Genomic DNA, 17368 nt, shown 5'->3' on the forward strand with positions numbered 1-17368 from the left:
ATGCTAAAATTTCACGATGATTTTTTTGTAAATGACTGATTTCTTCACATTTTGAGACACTGTCTGTGCTCACAAAATATTCAACTATTCTTATTTCTTTACAGTTCCAAGATCATGAATTCCCAAGCTTATCCGGAGTCAGAGTTGTCAGGATAGCCACGCATCCGGATTATCAAGGGGTAAGAAAACTGAACAGGACCCTTGGGAATGAACAGATTGCCGTGACTTAGATGAAATTCCAAATTGTACCTTTTGGATAATGTTTGGTTCATATGTTGTATCAAAGTTTTACTCAAAGAATTCAAAGACAAGGATATCATGTTGATAAAAGGAAATGGTTTATTTGTATATGTATCACATATTCACAGAGTTCATATGACATCAACAAAAACACAACTTAACCCTTTTCCTGCCAAGTCCATATTTCACCACCAGGTCAAGATGGTTAAAATTAATGAAACAACGTATTCCACATGATGTATTTAACATAATACTGTACATTTGAAGGCCGTTGAAAACATAATACTGTAAAGTTGATTTTTTTTGGACAAAAGATGCTATAACATACCATGCCAAGTGGGTGAAAATACGTCATGTTTTGGCTCAATACCACTTTTTACTGACTTGGCTGATGGGGAAGGGATACAGTTATTACTGTCTGGCAGGAAAAGGGTTAAACTTATACTAATATTGTCATGTAGCAGCTAGTCTAATGCATCTAAACATAAAGTATGCACTGTAGGATCTAATGTGTTGAATGCTACATATATGTTGTAAAGTGAAGGACGTGTAAATATGCTGCCATAGCACTGATCGCAAATGACGTCATGGTTTTTCTCTCATTAATATGCATAAATAAATATTTGTCTGCATTTTCAGCATAAACGACGAAAATAAAACCTGCAAGTGTTACAATGCAAACTAAACGTCACACTTATTCATATGAATCTATGGCTTAGACTACAAAGCTACAACAACAGCCGAGCATGCAACAACAAAATTTGTCCAAATTTCAGGCAGCGTTGTCGGAAAATTGCGCGCGTGCAGCTATATTTAGTAACAAACCTGAAATCGCGATCAACGCTGTTGAATCAGATATATCAGTTGGGACGTTAATGCTTCCACACCTAGAGCACTGAATGGCCAGAGATTTTAATGTGTAATGTTCACAGTAACATTTCTCAAATCCTTGTGACTAGTAAATAACAGTTGTACCTTGCAATGTCTTCAGTTGATGAAAATTTCCTGTGTTGACTTTATAGATGGGTTATGGAAGACGTGCGTTAGCTTTACTGCAACATTACTATGAAGGTAAAATACCCAGCCTGTCAGACACTTCAGTCAGCCATCAAGATATCCATACTGTGGACACAGAGGTCAGTATACTGGAGTCACAACTCAACATATCAAACCCTGTTGTGTAGAGTTACTTATTAGAAGAATACGGGAAATATGTTATCTGCATATTTGATGTGACAAACGTCTAAAAATCCTCGGTATTAATGATATTAGCCCTTTGAGCGCCAAAGTCAATTTTTGTCACCTATATAAAAGTCCATTTTTTTCAGATTTTGCCAAAAAAATTGATAAAAGAATGTAGCCAATTAAATGTGATGCCAATTTGGTCCAAAATTATCAAAAGAATACAAAGAAAACTGATAAATATTAGTAAAATGTTGCACTAAAATTTTGGTAGGCAAAATAACAACACCCAGAGGGTTAATATGGCATTGTCATTTGAATGATAAAGCAATTACCTTCTACACAAACGATAGGCACATGGTGATAATGTGTACAAATCCAGGCATAGGAATATGTATCACTGAATATGAGTCATTATCATAAGATTGATACGTTTAACCCTTTCACTGCAAATGTTCAGTCCAAGCCTATTGTTATCCATTGTGATTGTGGACCTTTGACCAGGAAGCTGGGGTGAACATGTCAAATGAATCTTGCGATAATGTTACTCTGTATGAATTTATACTAATATGACATTTTACAATTGTTATATCCTCACGCATGTAACATTATCCCTGCATCGGTTGTATTCTACCGGTACAACATTTTCACCATAAATGTAGAGGTATTTAAGTTTAGATACATCACGTGATGCCGATGATGGCAACAGCTGGAATAAATGTTCAGTATGTTTTCTATTGCCGTAATTTACCTTGTTTTATCGCCCAATCAGGATGTATCGTTGATAGAGGAAGTGGTCTCTCCAAAGAAGAATTTACCTCCCCTGTTATCCAAACTGAGTGAAAGACCAGCAGAGAGGTTAGACTATCTAGGAGTGTCATATGGCCTTACGGCTGATCTACTGAGGTAAGACAGCAGGAACTGTAAATGTCAATGTCACTATGGTTGTGAAATCACCATGGTTTAGTAACGCTTGTGATATTGACTTTGAAGTTTGAAAAAAGGAAGAGCATTGTGTAAATCATTAATTTTTTGTGAAAATTATGATATGTGATTACATGAAATTACAATAGTTTAATTCATTTGTTTATAGCTTCTAAACAAAACATCATTGCGGTAGTCAGCTTTCATCACTGGGGTTAACATCCAATCAGTTTGGTTAGCATTATCCTGTGCCAATTTATAATTCAGTATTAATACAAGTTTACAATCAGTGAATTTGTGTCTACTGATCTCTTCTGACAGGTTTTGGAAGAGGGCTGGTTATCTTCCCGTTTATTTGAGACAGACTGCGGTAAGTATTCCATTGTGTCATCACCTCGTTTACATCACAGAGATAGATGATTTGAATGATGAAGTTGCTTGCAGATGGCGGCATTCAAGTCAAAGCACCACTCCAGTAATCAACAATCGAGCAAGGACATTTAGTATACGCACATTCTTAAAGGGCTGTACATTTTACAAACATATCTTGGTACATCAATGCCATTAAAAAGGGGAAAAAATACATGTTACCAAAGTGCTCAAACCCATCACTTATGTTACCCAACTTGAGCTAGTAAAATGTATCACATGCCGGTACTCCAAACGTTTTGCCATCTCTGAACACACAAGGCAACAAAATTCTTTCCTACAAAATTTCAGTCATTTTAATCTTCAAATTATTAAGAGTTTGTTTTGGTTGGCCCTAATAATATGTGCTAAAATCTTCATGCATGAAGGACAAATGCACCATAAACAGCATTGAAGAAACACTGGCCTTTAATTTTCACCATATCGTTTGGATGTTTGTTTTAGAATGACTTGACAGGGGAACACTCCTGCATCATGTTAAAACTCCTGAATGAAGAAGAAAAAGGGCAAGAAGATTCTAATTGGCTGACGGCTTTCTCAAAAGGTACTGTAATTGGTTGATTTGACGTCACATGACAAAAGTGTAATCCCAATGTTGATTCTGTCAAGTTGTAGATGGAAGTACCTGCAGTCATCTACTGTTTATCTGTTGATTTCCCCAAAGCCCCAAAGACTTACCGGGTAGTGTTTGGAATATATTATTGTTTGAATCGTTTCCCTTCATATAAAACTCCTCTAATGCTAGCAGTTATTTTATTGCAGTGCCAGAAGTATGATAGATTTTTTTCACTTTTAAAGCCTATTTCAGCAGAATGCTTAGTATTAGGTGAGACCAGAGGTGATACTTTCTACAAAAAAATTTTGAGGTATATTTCCATGTCTGAAGTCAAGATTATCAGCATAGAATGCCTCTCTCTCTTATCTTCACAGATTTCAGAAAGCGATTCATTTCCTTGTTGTCATATCAGTTTGCAAGTTTCAAGCCTTCATTAGCCCTCAGCATTCTGCATAACAAGAAATATAAAGAAGACTCCCTAGGTAAGTGTGTAATACACTCTGAACTTGTATTTTATTTGTGATTATACAGAAAGATGTCCTCATCAATGCCATACCTCTAATAACAGATAATAGGAAAGCTCAGGAGCAAGAATGTTCCATGAATTAAAATGACAATCACAAACAAGGTCTTCAGTGTCTCTGATATCATTGTGTGTTTGTGTCCATTTTCACACATCAGTAGGGATGTAAATAAAATGTATTTCACAAGCAACCTTGTACTTTATATGAGCCCTACATCATTAGTTTTGTAAATAGTTCAGTAATTTTTTACTACAGTGTATTTCATGTTTAACAGTGAACTTGACCTTTCTCTTTTCATTTTAATAGGTCTACCAAGAGCAGAACTTGACTTTGAATTTTCAAAGTATGATCTTCAACGATTGGATCTGTATTCCCGGAATATGGTGGATAATCATCTGATTACGGATCTGTTGCCAGCCATAGCAAAGCTTTACTTCCTTAACAAGTTAGACGTACAACTCTCAGCGGTACAGTCTGTAAGTACAAAAGTTCTCACTTAAAAACTTCATCCTGACAATCCTGTGTTGCTCGACTTCACTTCGGAACTCAGAAGCTACCAATTACTGTAAACATTATAATTATTCACTTGGATTTAATGTTGCCACTTCTACTGAAAGATGATATGCAATAAATTAAATTCAAGTTAAAATGTTTAATAGCAATGGATTCTATTGTTTTACTGGCAAAATCAGTGAATTTAAATCACTGTAGAAAGTTTAAATATCCAAATAGTGAAATTAAATCCCCTTGAAACTTTATGATTTTTGCCCAAAACAAATGATTTTATTGTTGTAGCATATACATTGCATTGATTTAGGAAGTGTTTTTATGTTTTCTTGTTTTAGGCCGTGCTGCTTGGTCTGGGACTCCAGCATAAAACTGTTGAAGTTCTGGAAAAGGAATTAGATCTTCCAGTGAGTCAGATTCTTGGGTTGTACAACAGAGTCATCCGGAAAGTTTCCCAATATCTCAATTCCATCCTGGAGAAAGATCTGGAGAAGGAGATAGCAGCTGAGAAAACCGTTGTCATGGAGCCTACAAAAAAGACGATGAAACAGGAATTGGTGAGTTTGTAGATCAATGGTTGTTTTATAATTCTGTTTTGACCACACAGTGTGAGAGAGCTTTATCTCACATTACATTATGGTTTTACTATACAATAACACCGTGTCCAAGTTCTAATCTAATAGAATCCATTGTGAACTGTAAGTACTAGTAGTTGCAAGTAACATACATACTTTTCACAATTATTGATTTAATAGATATGTTGAACATACAGAATTAGGAAAATTTGATTTTGAGCCTTCCAGTTTACAACACTTTTCATGTTCACTCTGGAATGTTTCATTGCAGGAGGAAGCTGCCGCTGAAATTCAAGCAAAACAAAAGAAAGAACTGGAACAGTTGAAGAATATCAACCTCAGCCAGTGAGTACTACTGAATCTGTGTCTATAACAGTACACTGGGCCCTGACTTCTGTTTGAAAACAATTTAGTTTTCCTAGGGGGCCCTCCCATGTGTTTGTGAAGCAACTGGATCCCCTGGGATTATGATAATTTGTCAAATTGTTCCACTGTGGCCAAGTGTTATTCAGTCTTGCCACTGGTTTTCCATTTGGACGTGCAGCAGTTTTTTACTTGATTATGTTGATGAAAACAAGTTTGCTGGCTCATTGTGAGACATAATTATCGCATGCCTTGGTTGATGATGGAAAATAATTGTTTGTCATATTTATCAACAATGCATATGTAAATTGGTATTTTACCTTGTGGATACATATTTTTAAAACTTTTAGGTAAAATCTTTGAATGAAGTTAATACATACCTGGTTTTGATATTCTTAAATATTTGAAGACTGTAAAATGAACAGCACAAGACACTGCTCTGTACGTCCCGTCACTTCTGGGGGAAGGTTTAACCTTTTCACCACCATGGTTTGGCCCAAACCCATTGTTATCAAGCATGATTGTGGATCTGTTTACAGGGCATAGGGGTGAGCTGGTGAAATTGTGTCGCCAATTTTCTTACTTTATGTGTAGAGCTCTGTAAATTGTCCGGGAGTCTAAGTTCATTGCTGCAATTCCACAAATTGCTATTTGCATGAATGATTAGATGTGTATATTGTTCTGCAAGTCATGACGCACTGAGAGAGTCAAAATTACTCTTTGAGTTCTCAGAGACACTCACCAAAATTGTTTTAAGCATGTAGTTCAGTAGTTCAATAAACAGGACTGAGAGATACTGTCTTGGGACTATATATCAGTAATGCAATAGTGGTCTGTGTATGTTACATGTATATCAACCACACCCATGTAATATCACGTGTGTTTATTACATGACAGATATGAAATCAAAGGAGACGATGATGAATGGCAGGCAGCTTTGAAGTCTGGATCAGCTCAGGCTGTTGTCAGTGTCAAAAGGTAAACATTTCCCTATTGAGTCAGTTCAAGTACTCCTACAACTATTATTACATGCCATATATTGAATGTCACATGCCCCATAGATTCAATGCTAACTTGTATATGACATAGTGGCTGCATAGACATTTGACTGAAAGTGACCTACAGCTACTTTTAACTTGACAAATTTAGGATTTACAAATAATCGAATGACATGATGGACATTGGGAATATGGTGTTATACAAAATCCGTTCAATGATGAAAGTAGTTGTGTATTTTACGGATTTTCATCAATGATGGAAATAAAGAATACAATTGTCATTTTCATATAAACCCAAAAATTTGGAGTGAAAATCGTAGAAAGGCATATAAGAAACATAACCCATACAAGTGACAATGTACCCTTTAGGCAGGAGACCATTTGCCCTCTTGATGTCAGACAAATGTAACCAGACCCAAAGCACATTGTCTGTTGTCTGGGCTATAATTTTGTTTTGATTGTCAAAAGATATTGAATACTTCCCTAGTCAGTCATATTAGTTATCCCATTCACTGTTCCCTGATAGTCTGCTTCATGGGTTCAGGGATATCACTCAATTTATGAATTCCGAAAGACAATTTTATGCCACTGTCAAAGCTTACATGGTTTTAAAAGCGCTCAAAAAGTACAAAAGTGACACCTATATACTTACTGCTCACATAGGTAGAAGTTTACATGTTGAGAAAATAGTCTGCCATGAAATGACATATCACTCTAGTCCGTCATTGTTTATCCTAGTCAAGTCTTTATAAGTCAGACCAAAAGACAACACTGTATATGATATGTCAACCCGTCCTCAGATGCCGATTGCTTCACCACAAAAAAGTTTATAATTTGATGTCTTTCTTATTTTCAGTTCTGGAGAAAATGTCGGAAAACGCAAGACTGAAGAGAGTGGAGGAAAGAAGAAAAACAAACAAAAGTTCAAGAAAGCCAAATTCAATAAATCATAGTTTCAAATGTTGTATACTTGACTTTAATCAGGGTACATACAGAAGTCTGTACAGTCAGAGACGATATCTTGAGTCACTCTTGGATTCATAATTTACTCAACCAGACCCTATTAATGTCTTTAATATCTACCCAGATTGTACAGAAATATAATAAATTGCCTGGAATTTTTACAGTGTACAGTAGAGCTAAAGGACACTTTTAAAGGCAAATTTGAGTATTTTGTATGAAAGTTATTTTGGTAGTAGCACATTGTGGTTGAGTGTTCACCAAAATAACGGTGCATCTTTATGAAAAGTTCTTCTGCACAAGGACAAAGACACTCACGCAGATGAAATCTAACTACGGTCAATTTTTTTTTGCCAACTGGAGGAACACTTTCTTCGCCAAGAAGCATAATCCTCTCGCATATGCAACTAGCAAAACTGAAACTAGGATATTCTCAAAAAGGTCATAAAGGTCACTCCTACATTGACCTTATGTCTACTCAGTTTTGGGTGATAAGGAAGATATTTAGACATTTGGCTGTATGACAAAATGCAGAAGTTAGCTTGAAAATAATTTGTGGGGGACTGGTTACCTTTCAAATTGGTGCATTTACACCAATAGCAGTACCAAGATGCAAGGTCATTTAGGGGTCATGGAAATAGACGGACCATATCTCCTGGGACGGGGAGTTAATGTATTCAATGGAACTGGCATTTTGAAAATGTGATGGAACATTCACACACAGAGATGGCAATTTTTTTAGAAAATGTTTATTTCATTCAATCATGTTAAGTTGCTACACATGCAACTGTTGATATATACTCTAACAATAAAAGATACAAAGAAATATGAAGTGTCTTGAAATTTCTTTCTGAACACTGGAAATATCATGATGCGGTCAACACCAGTACATCAGAACACTCCAGGCAGCAATGTTGCTCTGAGCAAGCCCTGCACCACTGCCACGGGTGACTTAGCACACCAAAAAAACATGAATATTTCTGACGAAACATACATGTACCATGGTGATCACTAGTCTGCGGAGTTTTTTGCACACATTCTTAGGCATTGTACTTTGCTTTTCATAGAGTACTTCAACCATCGCCACCTCTAAGGTTGTTGATCGCAGTGTTTACCCCTCAGTTTCCCTATGAATGAGTCCACACTTGCTATAATATTGGTAAGAAGTTTAGACCAAACCATTGTGGTACCAGCCTTCTCAGAATGCAGCACAGCTTGGAGAGGAGAATCCTGTATTTAGTCAGCCGTGATGTCATAAGCTATTAATTTTGTAAAAAGATGTCCATTATTTCAGAGATGCAGGAGTTTTAAAATACATCTTGTTGCACTGAATGCACAATTTTTGGTTTACCATGCTTTCAAGAACTTCAACACATTGGGTTGGTGTTGTTTCCACACACCACTATGGAGTAAAAATTCTCGTCTGTGTGCCTCATTGACCAAAAGTCACGGATCACTCCAGTCCCTTGAAATTTACGGCAAAATGAGATGAGTATCCATCTCACACTTGTTTATAGATATACGGTATATGACTAATAAGCTGTTACAGTGTGACTAGATGCGTAGCTGCAGCAAACAAGGCATATACAGCTTTCTACTGTTGTCTCTGTCTAAAACCACCTGGCCACCAACTACTGGGATATTTTGCCTGGTCAGTGTTGTGTATGCAGTGAGCTGTCTTTGCCTACGCAGCCATGGAATGTTTCATGGAGTACCAGTAATGAGTTATCTGTCCATTGCCTGGCCGTTTCCTTGGTTTGAGAAGCAAGACTTGAGGATTTGTTGAGCAAACTCCAATTCTTCCTGTAAGGATGAAGAATAAAGATGGATTACCATGGCTTGTAGTAAAGGTTCTCTGCTGTCTATGACAACACACACTACAAATGGAAAAATTTGTAAATTTACATCTGTTCTAAAATTTCAGATTTTTCACTTCAATCACTCAAACTGTTTATCGTTCAAGTCATATGGAAATGCTAAACTTCTTAATTTGCTTTATTAAAACATTGAAAGAGGGTTTAAATCCATAACAGGACATTTGGTCAGCTGTAGGAGCAAATCTTCACCACTGAGCGTTCAAGAAAGTACAAAAAAGCGGCTTTCCTCTGACATCAATCAATCTCTCTCCGACGAATTCACCTTTCATAGGTTTAGCTTAGTTGCAGGTACACCAAACTAATACACCTGGTCTTCCGAGTACCCCTGAGAAATTCAATCATAGTTGATACCTGACTTGCCAGTTTTCCATCAGTTGTTTGAATTCCAGAAACATTTTGCAATTTCAAATTTAAATTTGAGAAAAAAATCAGTTTTCACAAACATTAAAAAGAGAAGTTTACGCATGAGACATGCTCTTTGCATCTTACAAGAGCGCCCTCAACAGACCGGCAATACTGGAAGGAGATCGGTAAGCCTCTTTTAATACCTGATATTCTTCCTTTCCTTTAATCTGATCGATTTTCCGTCGCAGAATATCTTCCAGCTTCACTGCTGGAAGCTTGCACTCTTCAAGACAGCCGGAATGGTTGGTCACCAAGTTGCTCAAGATGGATAGAATGTGTTCATGTGATGCATTGTGGGGGGTCTCCAGCAATCCAACCAACTGTTGGACAAACCCCATCTTATATAAAGTATCTGCAAGAAGAAGTAATAGAACTGGCTCCAATAAACCCTCAAACAGACCATAATATTCAAACTGAAGAAAATGAGTTATGCAACAGAAAGTCATTGGCATAAGATTCACAGCATTAAAAATATTTGTCAACTTCCTAGTTACATATGTTGTGGGTACATCTAGCAGAGAGAAGAAAAATATCACGAGAAAAATTTGTTTTCCAATCTTATTTTCTGAGCTGTATCTCATAGAAATTCATCCCACTCTTTGATTTTTTTGTATCTCATATTGCTTTATTGCTCTGAAAGATATAGGAAACCGTATAAAAATGAAGCATTGTTTTTTTTTCTTTTCTTTGAACCCGTACCTTTGAAATCATTCCCCTACAAGTGACATTGCAACATATGAAGACATAGATTGGTACGACATACAAAATCATACCCTTTACAAAATCATACCATTCTCAAATGCAAACGGAGAAACACCCCTGTCACAAGTTTTGTGAAGAAAGAAAGAATAGAGCATTTCATCTTGAAGTCTAGCACAGTGACATTTTTGTGAGAACAAGTCCTATGTGGATGTTTCAGGGAAAAAATGAACCTGAATTTCCACGTATTTGTTATGCAAGGTACAGAAATTGGCTAACAATAAAGACATCAATACTATCATGTCATGCCTCACGCACAGTATGACAGACATGGTGGAAAACAATCAATAACCTGAAGGTAATCAGATGTATAATGGCCAACTTTCAATATCCACTTCTAAAACACTGAATTCAACAACACTTTCAGTCACTGTGCCAGAATGCATGTCACATTATATTCAATGGCACTACACATAACAGATAAAAAATTTGGACAGTGGTATTGTGCGATTTGTAGCTACACTCAAAAGTGGATGGCAAAAATTTCAAAAGTAACATCGGAAAGGGCTTGGAGTGATATAGTAGGAGGGATAGGTTATTTTTCCTGAGGAAAAGTAGACAATATGGAAAGATAAAGAAGTTGGTTGCTTCTGCTTCTGCTGATGACTGGCTTGTATGGTATGAGTACATCCCATTGAAATCCAATGGGCAGAGACAACTTTCCCAAGATTTTTTCATCTCATATTCATACCTTTTAATGTTGCATTGTCAGTAATCATGGCGTTCACCATGAAAGCAGCTTTGATTTGTAGTTTTTCTATGTTACTCTGCATTGCACGGATGACGACGGAAAATCCGTCGTCCTTAACAAACTCTTCCTGGGCTTTAGCATTGGTTCTCACAATACCTGAAGATGAAAGGAATACAACTTGTTACTATAGGCTCACCCCTTCTCCACAATGGTTAACCCATTGTTATCAATGGCCAATGTGGACCAGTTCACAGGGAATTGGGGGTGGACAGGTTGAACCCAGTCCCTAACCATTGTACCTTTAACATGTGGGAATTTCATAGGGTTTACAAGAGACATTTTTTTTGACTTCACAATGGTGGAAATAGAGATGATGACATAGAGTATATTTAGCAACAAACCTGTAACCATGAACAGTACTGAACAGTGAGTGCTATTATTTCAAGTTGAAAATTCTGGCTTGGATAGAATTTTACTGTCTATTAACCCTTTGAGTGCTGTAATTTTTCCCACCAAAATTTTACTGCCACATTTTGCCAATTTTTATGAATTTTTCTGAAAGTTTTTGATAATTTTGGATCAAATGGACATCATATTTCATTAGCTCCCGTTTTTTACCAAGACTTTGGCAAAAATCTGAGAAAAATTGACAAGGGTGTATTTTGTAAAGGGGAGAAAAAATGACATTGGTGCTCAAAGGGTTAAGGACACCTCCAGGGTCTCTATCACCCCTTTGTACCTAGTTCAGACAGAAATTTTCACCTACCATCATGTAGGACCTGAGGCCACCAGGAGGTTAGGGTTCAAAGGGTTTCCCTAAACCAATAAAGTTTTAATGTGGGACCTTTGAGCTTTGAACTGTGACCTTAGCTTTGAGCATACTGGTACTTACAAGATACTGCATACAATGACTTCACTCGCACCATATCAACACTATCTTTGTCTGTTCCGGTTAAAAGGACTTTGAGAAAGCCATCATCAATGAACACATTTTGACAGTATGGATTGTTCTGTGCCATTGTGGCTATCAACTCGGCAGCTCTCCATCGAACTCCACTGTTGGCGTCATCCAGACATTGCTTTATGGTTGGAATTCCTCCAATTTTGTGAAAATCTGAAAGAAAAACATACAATATTCTATGCCCATTTTCAAAATAGACTGTCTTTATTGATATTGATACAATATACTGTATCTAGTTATATATGGAGTTCAAGTATCAAAAATTAATTACATCATACTAGCCTACTGATAGAGCAATCTGATGGCTTGAAACATGGAAATAACATTTTTATATTTGCAATATAGGACCACACACAAGCATCAAGGTAGAGAAAAATGCCTTCTTGGGTGCTTCATGCCAAAATTTCAATGAACTGTTATGATATAATGAGAATAGACCACCTCAACAACCAGTATACCACTAGGTTTTGACCAGTTCACTCCATCTATGCAGTTGCTATCACCCATGCATATTGGAGAAATAATGAGCGACGCGCTGACCATTAACATTTATTTATGGGCACGGGCTAGAGGAAAGCCAAAAATTAACAGGCGAGGCTTGCTAAGCCCGTTAATTTTGGCTTTCCTTGAGCCCGCACCCATAAATAAACGTTAATGGTCAGCGTGGAGTCTGTTCTTTCTATTATATTATCAATGAACCCCAAAAACCGTCAAAATTTACGAAAATTTCCCTCGTGAACAACAACAGGGCCCCAGAACTTGTCAGTGAATAGTGCGCACACTGTAAAAATTTTGCAAATCCGGACATTTTTTCCAAAAAAGTGTCTAAGTTGGCCCACAAGTATTCCATTTTATTTTTTGATTGATTATGATCTTCGTACAAATTACAATTTTACATTTTAGCTGAAAAGTTATGTTTACAATATTATTCATATTCATGGGCACATAAACAAACTATTATAGCGTATTTGTGATCGGTCACATGGTTCAGCTCGACCAATTAAAATGCGACGGACAGAGCATGGTAATATAATTGTCATTAACTGGTCAAACTTTAGGACATACATGTACCTGCAATTGGGGGCAGTTCATTGCCTAAATACTGTAAATCATGTCTCATTTTTGTGAATAATCTGAATAAACAACTCAGAGTGTATTTGAATGTAAATTTACAAAATTGTTGACATTTGAAAGACCACTCTAACCTTGCAGATCTGAACAGAAAAATCTTGATAAAAAAATTATTTATAGCTTGTCCTATTACACATACAACCTACAATGAGGATTTTCAAAATAAAGGCATAAAGGTTGGCTGCATATGTGTGTATCCCAATCAACAGATACAGACAATCCACCTAACATGTACATGTTGCTTACACTCATGCAGACCAGAATACAATTGATCAAAATAGCTTCCTAACATGTACATGCTTACCCTCATACTGACAAGACTACAATTGATCAAAAGGACACAAACCTCTTGCATTATCCATGGATTCACAGAGCTCTTCTAAATAATCCAGCGCATTTTCTCTGGATGCGATATCATCTTCTTCTTCACTTTCTCTCTTCTCAGTCAAAATCTCAAGACATTTTTTCATCTCCTTGACGTCATCTCTGTATAAACCCTTCAATGCTTCTTGAAGCCATTTAGCCCTCTGTGACAACAAAAAAAGTATCTGAAATTTCATCCTCGCCTTGACATTTTGCAGCACTCAAGACATCAATCACTTTACATCCCTCTCTCCTCCGAACAACCCTTTAAAAATCTGAGCTTCAAAGAGACAAGGTCATAGTTTTCTAAAAGAAAATAATTTGCATGACAGCAACTGTGAGACAGTTTGTAGATCTATTGTCTTGTTTTCAGTTACCATGCTTTGAATGTGGTTCTTATATTCCTCTACCCATGTACAGGTATCTGTACTAGCTACACTCATGACACACTATAGTCTGGTTCCCTGACCCATTTCCCCGGTAGAGGGCGTGGGGAAATATAGGGTCAGGTACCGGCTAATGTAAACATGGACGCTATTGGGTTAAAATAAAACAAGCTGTGATTGGATGAAAGTAACACTTGTAACTTTTTCTCATCTTTCTTGGTTTTGCACTTTCAGGCTCACTTGACACCAACTTCTTGTTTGTACCACAAAGCCGTGGAGGTAGAAAGAAAGACTTTCTACCTCCATGATTTAGCCACTGTGACTTAGCACACCTCTTAATACTTTTAGAACGTCGACATGATGCCTGGCATTTTTCTCGAAATTCGGACACCATTCTATCCTTCGAAATCAATCGTCGTTCACAGTTCCAACAAAGTTTGCTTTCAATTAGCTGTGATATCGCAGCAGTACTTGTGGCGTGTATCAAACATGCTCGGGTCGTTGGGGTCACGCCAAAGTCGGCGATGACCTCAATGACCCGAGCGCGTTCGATACACGCCACAAGTACTGCTGCGATATCACAGCCAGCCTTAAATCACCTCTATTTCCCCGTACTTCTGGATTAATCCTTTCAGTTTATGTTTCCCGTTTCGTGTGCCAATGTTTTTGGTTCGGATACCAGTGTTCGAACATAATTCTGATCCAGTCGAATTTTGACCGGCGTTTTCATGGTAGCAGCCATATTTGTTGTAGCATGTTCTGTCAGGTGACTAACCTCCGCCATCTTGAACAAAATTTTGTTCAAGATGGCTACCCGGTACCTGACCCTATATTTCCCCACGCCCTCTACCGGGGAAATGGGTCAGGGAACCAGACTAGACACACTCACCGAGTTTTACACAATGCCTTAAAATAGGGTCAAAGGTCAATCCATCCTGTTAGAAATGTCGGGATTATCAGCTGGCCAGCAGTTTTAGGCCCCGTTCCTCTATACAACCCTGTTTAACTGCCTCAAATCAGCCAGTAATTATCTGCCATGATACAAATAAAACATCTAACAAGAATAGTCAGATGGAAACAAAAGAGTTTACATTTTACTTGATAAGACAAGAAACTCACCTCTTCTGACATGGGTTCATACTGTGGTTTGTCGTCTGGATTGGCCGCTGTGTTTTCAATGGAAAACTTCAGTAATCCCTCAAGGTTTTTAGGATAAGCTCCTCCACCTTCCCCGTCATCTCTACCACCAGATCCTGCGCCAGATCCTCCCTCACTAGATGCCATGACTGATGCCGTTTATGTATTCACCTCTCCACCTATAACAGTGTATAAGTTGTGCTCTGTGGTAAGAAAGAATTCAATGTTTCAAAAAACTCCAATGACAGAGCCAGGATATCACAATGCACACAAGTATTTTCATATGGGAAAATGATTATCACTATGGCAGTGATAATAATAAATCACTTTGTCGTAAATTTACAATTTTCAGACAGGTTGACTATGCATGGCAAATTTGATCACCATGCTGTCACTGGTATGGCATTCTGTTGAAAGATGCATAAGTCACAGTGGAGTCTTCGCCCATACATCTGAAGATCCATGTAACTATACTGCAGTTTCTGGGTCCAGCACTGTTTCTGTCTACCTGAGTTACATGATTTGTGGGACTTATTAAAAGTTTTCCTTTCACTCTCAATTGCTCAGGTGCTCTATTCAAACATTTTGTGTGAGCTCCATTCATACATTTTGATTCCATGATTTCCAAGTGCATTGTGGGTCCATTAAAGTGCCCTCACTGTGTTCCAAAACCATTCTGTCCATGGCTCTGTCCAATACTATTTTGCCCCAAAACCATCTAAATTCAAAAACTACTTCATTTTCTACGTGTTTTCATCAAAAAGTGCTTACCACTTCATCCTTAACCGTTTCATTGAAAAACCAGCTCATTGTACAGTTACTACAAACCATACCATTGAAAACGATTTGCCATAGAGCATGGCAATTCAATGTACAGTCAAAAACAGAAATTGACTTTTTCAAAAGGCAATGGTCTTGATTCAACATAGAAAATCATACACAATGCATCTAAATTAAAAAAAAAACCCCTTAGTATGGTTCAGAAGCCTCAAGGTATTAAAACCTAATTTCACTTTGAACCAAGCAATAATTTTCCATCAAAAGTCAACAGATCAAAATAATATGACATTATTGAGGCTTTGGGGCAAAGTAATTATGGTTTAAAGTGTTGGCTATAATTTGACTTTTTCAGAGTGGCTTTGGATTGTGGTTTCAGTGTTACCAGTACAGGGAATAAAGAAATCTGGGGAATCTGGGGGTTTAATGTTGCTGTATTTGTTGTTGTTTATGTTGTTAGTGGGTTAAAACATGGGGAACACAACTATCTTTTTTTTTGTTGACTCATTTCTACTGTTCACCTTCTAAATATCTGTAAAAGAAAATAATAACAGCTTCCAAGGCTTAGTAAGCTTGAGATGTCAAGAATTGTGTTTGCTATATAGGAAGGAAGGGCATAGGCGCTGTATAACTTCTTGGCTCCTGGCGGTACACAAGAACTTGAAGGAGGGCTGGCCATAGAAGTCATGCAAATAGATTGAATGGTCTATGTGTGAAGGTACTAGGTAGCACGTAAAGGGAGCATGTACAAGTGAGCTACCTCCGAGCTAGCTCTGCAGCCTACGAGTATGGCGAGAGTGTCCGGCTTTGGCTACGCCGCCTCCCACGGCGGCGTAGCCAAAGCCGGACACTCTCGCCATACTCGTAGGGCTACTACCCAGTACCTCCATGCTCCGAGCTAGCTCTGCAGCTTACGATGCTGTGTGTTCCCGGCGTACGGCCTCCGGGAACACAAGGCATCTACGTAAGCAGGGCTAGCTCCAAGCATGGAGGTAGGAAGCATACTCCGAGGTAATACTTACCGTTATGCGTTAAACCGATCGCCGACTGAACTTTGCTTCACAACACAAGGCCGGGCGAAAACTACAATTCAAGGATTCTAACTTGACAAACACCGAGCGAATGTGACAAAGCATATAAATTCATCCAAATACGCGAGGCAGAGCCTGGTGCTAACACTGATTGGAACGTACCTCCTGAATTTAGAAAGAGTATCACCGATCTCGAATGTTCTGGTCAAACCTACGATGTTTTGATTCTGGAAGGTTCCAGGGATGCCGGGCACATATATGCATGATATTGCTATCGTTACGTCACTAACGTAACGGGGTAAAGTCCATTTTGTCGCAATAGGCATGAAAATGAGCATCGCGTGAAGATAGCATGAATCTTTCTTACAATCTGCGGACAATATACCCCTTTTAATTAATCTATAGGAAATAAAAATGGTTTCACAGACGCTGCACGCGGTACCCAGGGAAGAGCCTGGGTACGAGTTACGCTAAGAGAGTTAATGCCGTTTTACGTCAAGCATGCACGCGGCTCGAAAATGAAAGACAAACTTTTGTTCACATTTTCTGTAATCAGTTTGTAACCCGTTCCCTTTCGAAATAAAGAATAAAT

General features: G+C 37.8%; 2 protein-coding genes across 3 annotated transcripts in view; one reads left to right on the forward strand and one right to left on the reverse strand.

Moving 5' to 3' along the window:
* LOC139131247 (RNA cytidine acetyltransferase-like) overlaps positions 1-8086 on the forward strand; it is a 26026-nt gene extending 17940 nt beyond the window's left edge. Inside the window, exons 15-25 of the mRNA XM_070697236.1 lie at positions 105-179; positions 1263-1376; positions 2195-2328; positions 2668-2716; positions 3220-3319; positions 3706-3813; positions 4162-4331; positions 4701-4919; positions 5209-5282; positions 6198-6278; positions 7155-8086. Of these exons, the coding sequence (XP_070553337.1) occupies positions 105-179; positions 1263-1376; positions 2195-2328; positions 2668-2716; positions 3220-3319; positions 3706-3813; positions 4162-4331; positions 4701-4919; positions 5209-5282; positions 6198-6278; positions 7155-7251 (1221 nt within the window). The 3' untranslated portion in view covers positions 7252-8086. The remainder of the gene's footprint in view (positions 1-104; positions 180-1262; positions 1377-2194; positions 2329-2667; positions 2717-3219; positions 3320-3705; positions 3814-4161; positions 4332-4700; positions 4920-5208; positions 5283-6197; positions 6279-7154) is intronic.
* On the reverse strand, positions 7987-17071 carry LOC139131256 (hsp70-binding protein 1-like). 2 transcript variants are annotated; one of them, XM_070697254.1, is made up of 7 exons: positions 16768-17071; positions 14951-15171; positions 13429-13609; positions 11883-12104; positions 10991-11146; positions 9684-9892; positions 7987-9061 (listed from the first exon to the last, which is right to left on the reverse strand). In XM_070697254.1, the coding sequence occupies exons 2-7, from the start codon at positions 15113-15115 to the stop codon at positions 8984-8986; spliced, it is 1011 nt and encodes a 336-aa protein (XP_070553355.1). In that variant the 5' UTR covers positions 15116-15171; positions 16768-17071; the 3' UTR covers positions 7987-8983. The 2 variants fall into 2 exon arrangements, with proteins under 2 accessions (XP_070553355.1, XP_070553347.1); XM_070697246.1 differs by having other exon boundaries at positions 7999-9061; positions 14951-15147; positions 16768-17063.
* Positions 17072-17368: the final 297 nt, after the last annotated feature.

This window comes from Ptychodera flava, chromosome 1, assembly GCF_041260155.1.
Source record: "Ptychodera flava strain L36383 chromosome 1, AS_Pfla_20210202, whole genome shotgun sequence".
NCBI lineage: Eukaryota > Metazoa > Hemichordata > Enteropneusta > Ptychoderidae > Ptychodera > Ptychodera flava.

Excerpts from the sequence above, each read along its gene's own strand:
- LOC139131256 (XM_070697254.1), bottom strand. The coding sequence starts at position 15,115 with ATGGCATCTAGTGAGGGAGGATCTGGCGCAGGATCTGGTGGTAGAGAT. Across the intron at positions 13,610-14,950 it reads ATGAACCCATGTCAGAAGAG|AGGGCTAAATGGCTTCAAGA; the intron begins GTGAGTTTCTTG and ends TTGTTGTCACAG. Across the intron at positions 9,893-10,990 it reads TGACAATGCAACATTAAAAG|ATACTTTATATAAGATGGGG; the intron begins GTATGAATATGA and ends TTCTTCTTGCAG.